Source organism: Pseudorasbora parva, chromosome 4, assembly GCF_024679245.1.
Source record: "Pseudorasbora parva isolate DD20220531a chromosome 4, ASM2467924v1, whole genome shotgun sequence".
NCBI lineage: Eukaryota > Metazoa > Chordata > Actinopteri > Cypriniformes > Gobionidae > Pseudorasbora > Pseudorasbora parva.
In genome coordinates this window covers 1,871,950-1,884,840 of record NC_090175.1, presented here as the reverse complement: position 1 = coordinate 1,884,840, position 12,891 = coordinate 1,871,950, and the positions used below count along the sequence as shown (strand labels likewise).

At 41.8% G+C, this 12,891-nt stretch overlaps 1 protein-coding gene across 1 annotated transcript in view; it reads left to right on the top strand.

Annotated features, from left to right (window-relative positions):
- Positions 1 to 11,712, top strand: part of trip10b (thyroid hormone receptor interactor 10b) — a 21,787-nt gene extending 10,075 nt beyond the window's left edge. Inside the window, exons 10-16 of the mRNA XM_067440507.1 lie at positions 2,455 to 2,610; positions 3,074 to 3,097; positions 5,136 to 5,245; positions 7,575 to 7,707; positions 8,028 to 8,077; positions 8,167 to 8,288; positions 11,166 to 11,712. Coding sequence (XP_067296608.1) covers positions 2,455 to 2,610; positions 3,074 to 3,097; positions 5,136 to 5,245; positions 7,575 to 7,707; positions 8,028 to 8,077; positions 8,167 to 8,288; positions 11,166 to 11,308 — 738 coding nt within the window. The 3' untranslated portion in view covers positions 11,309 to 11,712. The remainder of the gene's footprint in view (positions 1 to 2,454; positions 2,611 to 3,073; positions 3,098 to 5,135; positions 5,246 to 7,574; positions 7,708 to 8,027; positions 8,078 to 8,166; positions 8,289 to 11,165) is intronic.
- The last annotated feature ends 1,179 nt before the right edge of the window (positions 11,713 to 12,891 follow it).

Below are 12,891 nucleotides of genomic sequence, written 5' to 3'. Positions count from 1 at the left end.
ACCGACTACTAGCTGGCCTCTGTTACACACACACACACACATACACTCTCTCTCTCTCTCTCTCTCTCTCTCTCTCTCTCTCTCTCTCACACACACACACACACACGATATGAGAGTCGGACGCTCTAACAGGGAGGCTAAAGGCTGCAACCTCTAGTGTCAGTCACTAGAGCATTTCTCGAGGTCAGAGGTTTACTGACTACTAGCTGGCCTCTGTTACACACACACACACACACACACACACATAAACACACACACATACTCTCTCTCTCTCACACACACACACACACACACACACACACACACACACACACACACACACACGATATGAGAGTCGGATGCTCTAACAGGGAGGCTAAAGGCTGCAACCTCTAGTGTCAGTCACTAGAGCATTTCTCGAGGTCAGAGGTTTACTGACTACTAGCTGGCCTCTGTTACACACACACACACACAAACACACACACATACTCTCTCTCTCTCTCACACACACACACACACACACGATATGAGAGTCGGATGCTCTAACAGGGAGGCTAAAGGCTGCAACCTCTAGTGTCAGTCACTAGAGCATTTCTCGAGGTCAGAGGTTTACTCACACAGTGACTACTAGCTGGCCTCTGTTACACACACACACACACAAACACACACACATACTCTCTCTCTCTCACACACACACACACACACACGATATGAGAGTCGGATGCTCTAACAGGGAGGCTAAAGGCTGCAACCTCTAGTGTCAGTCACTAGAGCATTTCTCGAGGTCAGAGGTTTACTGACTACTAGCTGGCCTCTGTTACACACACACACACACACACACACATAAACACACACACATACTCTCTCTCTCTCACACACACACACACACACACACACACACACACACACACGATATGAGAGTCGGATGCTCTAACAGGGAGGCTAAAGGCTGCAACCTCTAGTGTCAGTCACTAGAGCATTTCTCGAGGTCAGAGGTTTACTGACTACTAGCTGGCCTCTGTTACACACACACACACACACATACTCTCTCTCTCACACACACACACACACACACACACGTTATATGAGAGTCGGACGCTCTAACAGGGAGGTTAAAGGCTGCAACCTCTAGTGTCAGTCACTAGAGCATTTCTCGAGGTCAGAGGTTTACCGACTACTAGCTGGCCTCTGTTACACACACACACACACATACTCTCTCTCTCACACACACACACACACACACACACGTTATATGAGAGTCGGACGCTCTAACAGGGAGGTTAAAGGCTGCAACCTCTAGTGTCAGTCACTAGAGCATTTCTCGAGGTCAGAGGTTTACTGACTACTAGCTGGCCTCTGTTACACACACACACACACAAACACACACACATACTCTCTCTCTCTCACACACACACACACACACACACACAAGATATGAGAGTCGGATGCTCTAACAGGGAGGCTAAAGGCTGCAACCTCTAGTGTCAGTCACTAGAGCATTTCTCGAGGTCAGAGGTTTACCGACTACTAGCTGGCCTCTGTTACACACACACACATACTCTCTCTCACACACACACACACACACACACACACGTGATATGAGAGTCGGATGCTCTAACAGGGAGGCTAAAGGCTGCAACCTCTAGTGTCAGTCACTAGAGCATTTCTCGAGGTCAGAGGTTTACCGACTACTAGCTGGCCTCTGTTACACACACACACATACTCTCTCTCACACACACACACACACACACACACACACACGTGATATGAGAGTCGGATGCTCTAACAGGGAGGCTAAAGGCTGCAACCTCTAGTGTCAGTCACTAGAGCATTTCTCGAGGTCAGAGGTTTACCGACTACTAGCTGGCCTCTGTTACACACACACACATACTCTCTCTCACACACACACACACACACACACACACGTGATATGAGAGTCGGACGCTCTAACAGGGAGGCTAAAGGCTGCAACCTCTAGTGTCAGTCACTAGAGCATTTCTCGAGGTCAGAGGTTTACTCACACAGTGACTACTAGCTGGCCTCTGTTAGACACACACACACGCACACACACACACACAAAATACACTAATATGTGATTTTTAATTAATGCGTTTTATGAACTATAACCAAATGTTAAGAGTACACTGCAAAACATGCTCTTCTTATTTAGTATTTTGTTCTTGTTTCCAGTCTAAATATCTAAATATTCTTAAATCACGATTCATTAAAATTAAGATTATTTTTCTCACCCCATTGTCAGATCGTTTAGCCTGTTTTAAGCAAAAACTCTCTTCATTTAGATATTTTTCCCCAGAAAACAAGAAAAAAAAAGTCTTATGTAATTTTACTGATCTAGTAAATGCATCTTGATTTAAGAATATTTCGATATTTGGACTGGAAACAAGACAAAAAAAACTAAATAAGAAGAGCATTTTTTGCAGTGTTCTCAATGTGTGTGTGTGTGTGTGTGTGTAGGACACTCTGGCTCTCATAGAGCAGTATAGATCAGGCGCATCGCCCCCTGCTGACGTGGAGTTTGAGGATTACAGTCAGGTAGTCAAACCTGCCGCGTCCGACAATACGCCGCACCTGCCGAAGGTCCGCATCAAACAGCTCTTCAAGAAAAACAAGGTACACACACACAGCCATCATCCACTGGGTAAACATCTCTGAAGGACAATACACTAGACGGAGACATACACTATAGTGCCAAAAGTTTTGTGGGCACAGTCCTGAGCTCAACCCGATAGAACAGCTTTGGGATGAATTAGAGCGGAGACTGAGAGCCAGGCCTTCTCGTCCAACATCAGTGCCTGACCTCACAAATGAGCTTCTAGAAGAATGGGCAAAAATCCCCATAAACACACTCCTAAACCTTGAGGAAAGCCTTCCCAGAAGAGCTGGAGCTGTTAGAGAGGGGGGGCCGACTCCAGATTAAACCCCACGGGTTAACAACGGGACGGCGTTAAAGCTCATGTAAAGGCAGGCATCACAACTTTTGGCAATATAGTGTATATCTTAGTTTAACCAGTTATAATTGTAACCCTTTGAAACGCATATGTGTGAATACTTAAGTTTGTGTTTTAATTTTTAGGTGACATCTCCTGATAAAAGCATGGTACGTTGAGCAGCTTTACTCCCTTTATATACTCATTTAAAGTGATTGAGGTCCAGTGAATGAGCGCTTCTTTTAATCTCAGCATTGACATATTTCAAGTTGACGAGACGTAAAATGTTAAAGGGGGGTGAAACACTCAGTTTCAGTCAATCTCACGTCAATCTTGAGTACCTATAGAGTAGTATTGCATCCTTCATATCTCCGAAAAGTCTTTAGTTTTATTATATTTATAAAAGAAATATGGGCTGTTCCGAGTCTTTCCGGAAAAAAACGAGCGCCTGGAGGCGTATCGATTGGGCGGGGCTAAAGAATGACAAGCGCGCAAAGCGGTGACGTCCTCAAGCGTGGAGAAACCCATCGCTATCGGTCTCAGCTAATAGATATATGATCCAGAATCAGATCCGGAGGCTGAAATAAACTGAACAGGAGAAGCAGCAGCAGCAGGACGTCCGTCTCTGTGGTATGGACTGTATTTAGTGGCCTGTCAACATTTGTGTGTGTTTACTCGCAGTTTATGAGGACATGATTCGGTTTATGGACTATTGTATGCGACTAAACCTTAGCAGTAGCAAGCAGAACGGTTTTGCACGTCAGACTAGTGTAACGTTATACAGAGAACAGCAATGGAGTCCGTTAGCGCATTTGACTGACGAAGCACGCGATCGTGTCGTTTACTGATGTTTACTCACGCGACGATAGCCGACAGCACAGACATCTGAAGCAGTTTAACTCACCGGCTGCTTCCAAAGCAGGACCGAACCTTTATCGCTGGAGCCGCTCCGTCAGAAACACACTTCTTTGGTATGATTTGGTGAAGTCCTGACAGCAGTGGCCGTGGAGATCCACTTTGAGACGCGACTGAAGCGATGTTGTGAAGCTTCCCGTCATTTCTGCGTTCAAATCGGTTCAAATGCAGCGCTGCCTTCCCAGAATGCTGTGCTGAAGCGTTGAAGTCGCTCGACGTCACCCATAGGAATAAAGTGGAGCGCGGCGCAACTTCTGTTCTATAACGACAGAAGTGTTCACGGACGACTGGATCTGCAGCTGAGAGTGTGTATGGGCGTGCGTTTCCTCTCTCGCTCTAGTCACGCGCACCCTACCGGGAGAAGAGCCGTACGGCCCATACAAGGACCTTCCGCTCTATTAACGTCAAGTCGACCCATACTCGAAAAAAACTCGCCGAAACTTGTGAGAAACCGGAAGGAGTATTTTTGACACAGAAATACTCCATCAAACGTCCAACATTAGTTTTTGAAACTTTGTCTATGTTTAGGATGGGAATCCAAGTCTTTAACAGTGGAAAGCTCAGTATGCATGAAGCAGCATTTCACCCCCCCCCCCCCCCCCCCCCCCCTTTAAGACACTTACTTTAATTGGGAAAAACTGTTTCAAGCGTAACGGAGTTAGAAAAGTCACGCGGTTTCACTGACCTGTATAAATATTGATTGAAAAAGTAAACATTAGTTCCAGCCCTATTAACATTATACCAAAGTTATGAAAACATTCAAGCACGTGTTGTGAATTGGAAATGATTTGTGAGCACTTTTGGTGTGTGAACAAACACGAATAATCCACGCAGTTATTAGTGAATGAGACCCAGGGCCTGTTTTTATGATGATGGGTGTTTGTCATTTATTAATTAGTATATTTATTTCATCAGTCAGTGTGATTGACAGTTTGATGCTTTGCTTAATTAGTATTTTTGTCTTGTTTCCAGTACAAATATCATAATTAATATATATTTATAATTAATATAATATAATTATATATAATTAATTTAAGCAAAAACAAAAAAAAAATTGTTATTTTTTCCCAAACAAAGACTATTACTTTTGCTTGTGTAGTAAATGTTATTTTGGACTGGAAACAAGACAAAAATACTAAGTAAGAAAAGCATTTTTTGTAGTGTGCTTTGAGCTGTGTGTGTTATATTATAAGAATTGTGTGTGTGTGTGTGTGTGTGTGTGTGTGTGTGTGTGTGTGTGTGTGTGTGTGTGTGTGTGTGTGTGTGTGTGTGTGTGTGTGTGTGTGTGTGTAGCCGTGTTCACTGGAGGACTTGTCTCGTCTCCCGCCGGATCAGAGACGGAGACGTCTGCAGGAGAAAATGGACGACTTACAGAAAGAGCTGCAGAAAGAGACGGAGCAGAGGTGCAGATTATTTCTTCTACACGTTTACATGCGACCCAATATAACGCAACATAGTTTACGAGCAGTGCCAACTTCCTTCACGAGTGTGTGTATTCAAGAGCCCCATTTATGCTTTTATGGACGTGACCTTTCCTATCTGCAGTTTCACAGATCAAAGTGCAGATAAATGGAGTTGACAGAAGCGATTCTGAACTGAAACGAGTCAGTGATTCGGTCTCGCTGTGTAGGTTTGTCACTCATTAGCATAATGCACACCTCTGGTTGTGATTGGCTGAGCAGTGTCTCTAAGCCCCGCCCCCTCACTGCCTGTAGTCTCTGAGACTGGAAGAGTTTGGTTGCTGTTGTGGAGGAGACGCACTGCAAAAATTGCTTTCTTACTCAGTATTTTTGTCTTTTTTCTAGTCAAAATATCTAAAAATTCTTACTTTACTAGACAAGTAAAAATTATTGTCTTATTTTGGGGAAAAATAACTCACAATTAAAAAAAGTTTTGCTTAAGATAAATAATCTGCCAATGGGGTGAGAATAATAATCTTGTTTTCTGTTTGAATTAAGATTATTTTTCTCATCCCATTGGCAGATTATTTATCTTATTTTAAGTAAAAACTCTCTTCATTTTGAGTTATTTTTTCCCAAAACAAGACAATTACTTTTGCTTGTCTGGTAAATGCTTCTTGTTTTAAGAATTTTTAGATGTTTGGACTAGAAACAAGACAAAAATACTAAGAAAAGCATTTTTTTCTGATATTGAGACGCTCAAACTCACGCCATCGTTACTGTTCGTATCACTGCATGTCAAGAGCTGAGGTTCAGATATGCTAATGAGTGCTTGCTTTCTGACCAATCACAGCAGAGCAGCTCTCAGAGAGGCGGGGCTTAGAGACTTGAAGCGTTTCAGACGCTGATGCGTCAGTGGAGATTAGGAGAGAATTAAAGGGGTTTTCACCTCGGATTAATCTAATTTAATTAAATTCAAGGGTTCATTCACTTTTAAATAAACTTTTGCTGATGATTTCCCCACCCTCATGTCATCCCAGATTTCCATGTCTGTCTTCAGTGGAAAAGAAATGAAGGTTTTTGCTGAAAACAGTCCAGATGTCAGTTTCAGTGCAGCTTCAGAGGGCTTTAAACGACACCAGATGATGAATACGGGTCTTATCTAGACAAAACATCGCTCACTTAAACACTAAATAAAAGAGTTTATGCTTTATAAGCACAAATGCTGGCCTTCACTGCAAAAAAAAAAATGCTTTTCTTACTCAGTATTTTTGTCTTGTTTCTAGTCCAAACAGATAAACATTCTTAAAACAAGAAGTATTTTTTTGCTTAAAATAAGATCAATAATCTGCCAGTGGGGTGAGAGAAATAATCTTAATTCAAACAGAAAACAAGATTATTTTTCTCACCCCATTGGCAGATTATTGATCTTATTTTAAGCAAAAACTCTCTTCATTTTGAGTTATTTTTCCCAAAACCAGACAATTACTTTTGCTTGTCTAGTAAATACTTCTTGATTTAAGATTTTTTAGATATTTTGACTAGAAACAAGACAAAAATACTGAGTAAGAAGAGCATTTGTTGCTCTGTTCTGTGATGAAGCATCACTGAAACGTTCATCTGGCCCTTGAGCCATTTGAGGCCCATTGAAATCATTATAAGGAGAAAAATCCTGGACTGTTTTCATCAAAAACCTTCATTTCTTTCCCACTGAAGAAAGAAAGACATGGACATCTGGGATGACATGAGGGCGAGGAAACTATCAGCAAACGTTTATTTACAAGTGAACGAATCCTTTAACGGGAAACAGAATGTTACATCGCCAAACACTAACGCTTCAATCTTGTATTTCACCAAACGAAAGACCATCGACGTAAATTACGTCACTGATATTACCAGAGCTTTTCAGAAATACTTAAATCTTATATTACTTACGACATTCAGAGTTTAAGGAGTAATGATAAAGTCGTGATCATCTATAGCTGTGATCATGACATCAAAATAGACCGTTCTTGTGTTTTTGAAGGAATATTGCAGTGTTTATTCCAAATGATTTATCATTATTGTATTAATAATCTTGAGTCAGAATAACTTCATCTCTTCTGTGGTGACGTGGGCGGGGCAACCTGTCAATCACATGAGATCAGCCAATAGCAAATCACAGCCATCCAATCAAGCCCCGCCCCTACATTTGTTCTTGTTTGCATTTCACTCGATGTACGGCACAATAGAGGATCAATTATGAGCGTAACTTGCGTTTTACCTGCGATTATCGGCTAAAAGCGCGGCAGTAAACCCAGACGGGCTAACCGGTCGTCTGTGTGTGCTACAGCGAGGCTCTGATGAGGATGAAAGGCGTTTATGAGCAGAACTCGCAGCTCGGCGATCCGTCCAGCCTTCAGCCGCAGATCACGGAGACCGCTCACAACATCGCCAGACTCAGAGGGGAGCTCAGCAAATACCAGGTGCACACACACACACACACACACACACACATAATACTTCATATTACAGCAGAAATTGTCTCATATTTGATAAAGTTTACATCTGATTGCTGTGAACACACACACTCTCTCTCTCTCTCTCTCTCTCTCTCTCTCTCTCTCTCTCGCTCTCACTCTCGCTCTCACTCACTCACTCACTCACTCACTCACTCACTCACTCACTCACACACACACACACACACACACACACACACACACACACACACACACACACACACACACACACACACACACACACACACACACACACACACACACTTAAACACATGTATGTTTTTCAGGGTCAGCTGACTGAAGCCAGTGGTGGGACGCTGCCGTTTTCTCCCGCCAGGTCAGACCGTCCACAAACACACTCATATCTGTATGTGCGTGGGATTGTTCATCATTTTGACACGTGTGTGTGTGTGTGTGTGTTTGCAGCTCGGAGTACGTGGCTGTGCTGAGCGAGTCTCCGTCAGAGAACATCTATGAGTGTGGTTTTGATGAAGACTTTGATGTGGATGTGCCTGTGGGACAGTGCAAGGCCCTCTATGACTTTGACGGTGAGCTCAGTGTGTTTCATTCTGTTCCTCCACAGCATCTGAAACACACACACACACCTCCTACCCGACAGAGAGCAAACACACACCTTCCCATCAGCCTCTGCCACACGTGTGTGTTCAGCACAGAATTATGGCTTCGTTTGACCTTTCATCTCATAAATGTGACCCAGTTTTGACTTTTTGGCACATTTGTCATTTTAAGACATAAGTTTGACTTTTCATCTCATAAATATAACTCATAATTTGACATTTTATGTCCTTCATCTTATTAATTTTAAACTTTTGATCATAAATGTTTATAACTTTGTATGATAATTTCGATTTTTTTTGTCCTAAATGTTGTTTTAAGTCATAATTTTGACTTCGTATCATGTCAATTAAGAAAAAATTATTATAATTTCAACTTTACATTGAATAAATGATTTAAAACGATTAAGATACGAGGAGTCGTAATTATAAGACGTAATTATTTCAACTTTAAGTCATAATTTCGACTTTTCATCTCATAAATACAACTGTGTCAATTTTGACAGTCTTAATGGTCATTTTAAGTAATATCTTTTAACTTTACACTTAATAAATGACTTTAAAAAGTACAAATATTAACATACTATCTCAAAATTATCACTTAGTATGTCCTAATTTTCTAATTTGTATGTCTTAACTGTTGTTTTAAGTGATAATTTAAACTTTACATCTAATAAATGTTACTTGAAAAGTCAAATAATAACATACTATCTCATAATTATCTCATAAGTCTGTCATATTTTGACTTCTTGTCTTGTTTTAAGTCATAGTTTTGACCTTTAATCCCATAAATAGAACTTTGTCATAATTTTGACTTTTTCTCTTGTCATTTTAATTAATTATTTCATCTTTACAACCAATAAATACATTGAAAAAGTCAAAATAATGACGTGCTATGACTTGTTTTGTTATAATTTTGACTTTTGATCTCATAAATATAACTTTGTATATAATAATTGTGACATTTTGTCTTGTCATTTTAAGTAATAATTTCTAAGTCATCTAATAAATGACTTGAAAATAATTACATACCGTCTCATAATTAAGATTTAGTATGTCCTAATTTTCTAATTCTTGTCTTAATTATGTCGTTTTGAGTCATAACTTAGACTTTATCACGTATATAACAATATCAATGTGGACATTTTTAATTTGACCGTCTTAATTGTTATTTTAAGTAATCATTTCAACTTTACAATGAATAAATGACTTAAAGTCAAAATAATGACACACTATGAATTTAAGTATGTCATAATTTTGACTTGTTTTATCATTTTTACCTCATAAATTTTACTTTGTATATAATAATTGTGACATTTTATCTTGTCATTTTAAGTAATAATTTCTAAGTCATCTAATAAACTACTTGAAAAGTATAAATAATTATACCCTCACCTAAAGGATTATTAGGAGCACACACTAACCCTGTGTTTGACCCTTTGGCCTTCAGAACTGCCTTAATTCTCCGTGGCATTGATCATCAAGCTGCTGAAAGCATTCTTTAGAAATGTTGGCCCATATTGATAGGAGAGCATCTTGCAGTTGATGGAGATTTGTGGGATGCACATCCAGGGCACGAAGCTCCCGTTCCACCACATCCCAAAGATGCTCTATTGGGTTGAGATCTGGGGACTGTGGCGGCCATTTTAGTTCAGTCAACTCATCGGCATGTTCAAGAAACCAATTTGAAATGATTGGAGCTTTGTGACATGGTGCATTATCCTGCTGGAAGTAGCCATCAGAGGATGGGCACATGGTGGTCATAAAGGGATGGACATGGTCAGAAACAATGCTCAGGTAGGCCGTGGCATTTAAACGATGCCCAATTGGCACTAAGGGGCCTAAAGTGTGCCAAGAAAACATCCCCCACACCATTACACCACCACCACCAGCCTGCACAGTGGGAACAAGGCATGATGGATCCATGCTCTCATTCTGTTTACGCCAAATTCTGACTCTACCATCTGAATATCTCAACAGAAATCGAGACTCATCAGACCAGGCAACATTTCTCCAGTCTTCAACTGTCCAATTTTGGTGAGCTTGTGCAAATTGTCGCCTCTTTTTCCTATTTGTAGTGGAGATGAGTGGTACCCGGTGGGGTCTTCTGCTGTGGTAGCCCATCCGCCTCAAGGTTGTGTGTGTTGTGGCTTCACAAATGCTTTGCTGCAGACCTCGGTTGTAACGAGTGGTTATTTCAGTCAAAGTTGCTCTTCTATCAGCTTGAATCAGTCGCCCATTCTCCTCTGACCTCGAGCATCAACAAGGCATTTTCTCCCACAGGACTGCTGCATACTGGATGCTCTTCCCTTTTCACACCATTCTTTGTAAACCCTAGAAATGGTTGTGTGTGTAAATCCCAGTAACTGAGCAGATTGTGAAATACTCAGACCGGCCCGTCTGGCACCAACAACCATGCCACGCTCAAAACGGCTTAAATCACCTTTCTTTCCCATTCTGACATTCAGTCTGGAGTTCAGGAGATTGTCTTGACCAGGACCACACCCCTAAATGCACTGAAGAACTGCCATGTGATTGGCTGATTAGATAATTGCATTAATGAAATATTGAACAGGTGTTCCTAATAATCCTTTAGGTGTGTGTATACCGTCTCATAATTATGACTTAGTATGTCCTAATTTTCTAATTCTTGTCTTATGTCGTTTTAAGTCATAATTTTGACTTTTTTGTCGTCATTTTACGTAATGAAGTCTCTCGCAGTTCTCTTGCCATGAGCCTCAGTCTGAAACGTGTGTGTGTGTGTGTGTGTGTGTGTGTGTGTGTGTGTGTGTGTGTGTGTGTGTGTGTGTGTGTGTGTGTGTGTGTGTGTGTGTGTGTGTGTGTGTGTAGGCAGCAGTGAGGGCGCGGTCTCCATAAAGGTGGGCGAGCAGCTGAGTCTGATGGATGAGGATCATGGCGACGGCTGGGCCAGGGTTCAAAGGGCCAATGGGGACGTGGGGTACGTGCCGGCCTCCTACATCCAGCTCATCTGACCTCCGACCCCACGGGACTCACACACTCCATATACTCGCTCATGTTCTTCACGAGTGTTTGCTTTCATGGTCTCGGTTTCCTCCCAGAGTGTTTTCCTCTTCTGATCATGTTGAAACATAAATACAGTCGTGTGTGTCCAATCGTTTGACTCTGATTGTGCTGAATTAAAGCCTGTTTTCACCAAGAACAACGGTTAGCTGTTAGCTGATATTAGCATCACACCGTCATAGAGTAAACTCTGATAGCGTGGCTCTGTGTTTGCTGGTATATTTGTGGACTCTGCCATTCTTTTACTTTATCGTTGTCGTTTTTGATGCTAACGGCGACCCCTGAAGGTTTTTATAGTCGTTGTTCTTGTGAAGATATTTAGCATTTAGATATTAAATTCAAACCCAAGAATCTTTAAAAACATGGCATTTCTGTGGTATTTTGTGTGTGTGCGTGTGTGCGCGTGCGTGCGTGCGTGCGTGCGTGCGTGCGTGTGTGTGTGTGTGTGTGTGAGAGAGAGAGAGAGAGAGAGAGAGAGAGAGAGAGAGAGAGAGAGAGAGAGAGAGAGAGAGAGAGAGAGAGAGAGAGAGAAGTGAGTGTATGTGTGAGAGAGGAAGTGTTTTTGCCTGTGTGTGTGAGAGAGAGTGTTTGTGCGTGTGTGTGTAAGAGAGAGAAAGTTTGTTTTTGTGTGTGTGTGTGTGTGCGCGCATGTTTTTCTAGCCTGGTGGGGACTTCAACCTGAATGCACAGACTCATGGGGACCTAAATTGAGGTCCCCATGGGTACAAAAGCTTATAAATCATACATAATGAATTATTTTGAAAATGTAAAAATGCAGAAAGTTTCCTGTGATGGGTAGGTTTAGGGGCTGGAGCCGTGTAGGGGGATAGAATATATGGTTTGTACAGCATAAAATGTATGGTATCCCCAGAAAGATAGTGAACCAGACGTGTGTGTGTGTGTGTGAGAGAGAGAGAGAGAGAGAGAGAGAGAAAGTGTGTGTTTGTGAATGTGTGTGTGTGTGAGAGAGAAAAAGTGTGTGTTTGTGAATGTGTGAGAGAGAGAGAGAGAGAGAGAGAGAGAGAGAGTTAGTGTGTGTTAAAAAGTGTTTGTGCGTGAGTGTGTGTGTGTGTGAGAGAGAGGAAGTGTGTGTCTCCCTCTGCTGGCTAATATTAGTGTGTGTGTGTGTGTTTGTGTGTGAGAGAGAGAGAGAGAGAGAGAGTGTGTGTGTCTCCCTCTGCTGGCTAATAATAGTGTGTGTGTGTGTGTGTGTGTGTGTGAGAGAGAGAGAGAGAGAGAGAGAGAGAGAGGAAGTGTGTGTGAGAGAGAAATAGCGTGTGTGTCTCCCTCTGCTGGCTAATATTAGTGTGTGTGTGTGTGTGTGTGTGTGTGAGAGAGAAATAGAGTGTGTGTCTCCCTCTGCTGGCTAATATTAGTGTGTGTGTGTGTTTGTGTGTGAGAGAGAGAGAGAGAGAAATAGAGTGTGTGTCTCCCTCTGCTGGCTAATAATAGTGTGTGTGAGAGAGAGAGAGAGAGAGAGAGAGAGAGAGAGAGAGGAAGTGTGTGTGAGAGAGAAATAGCGTGTGTGTCTCCC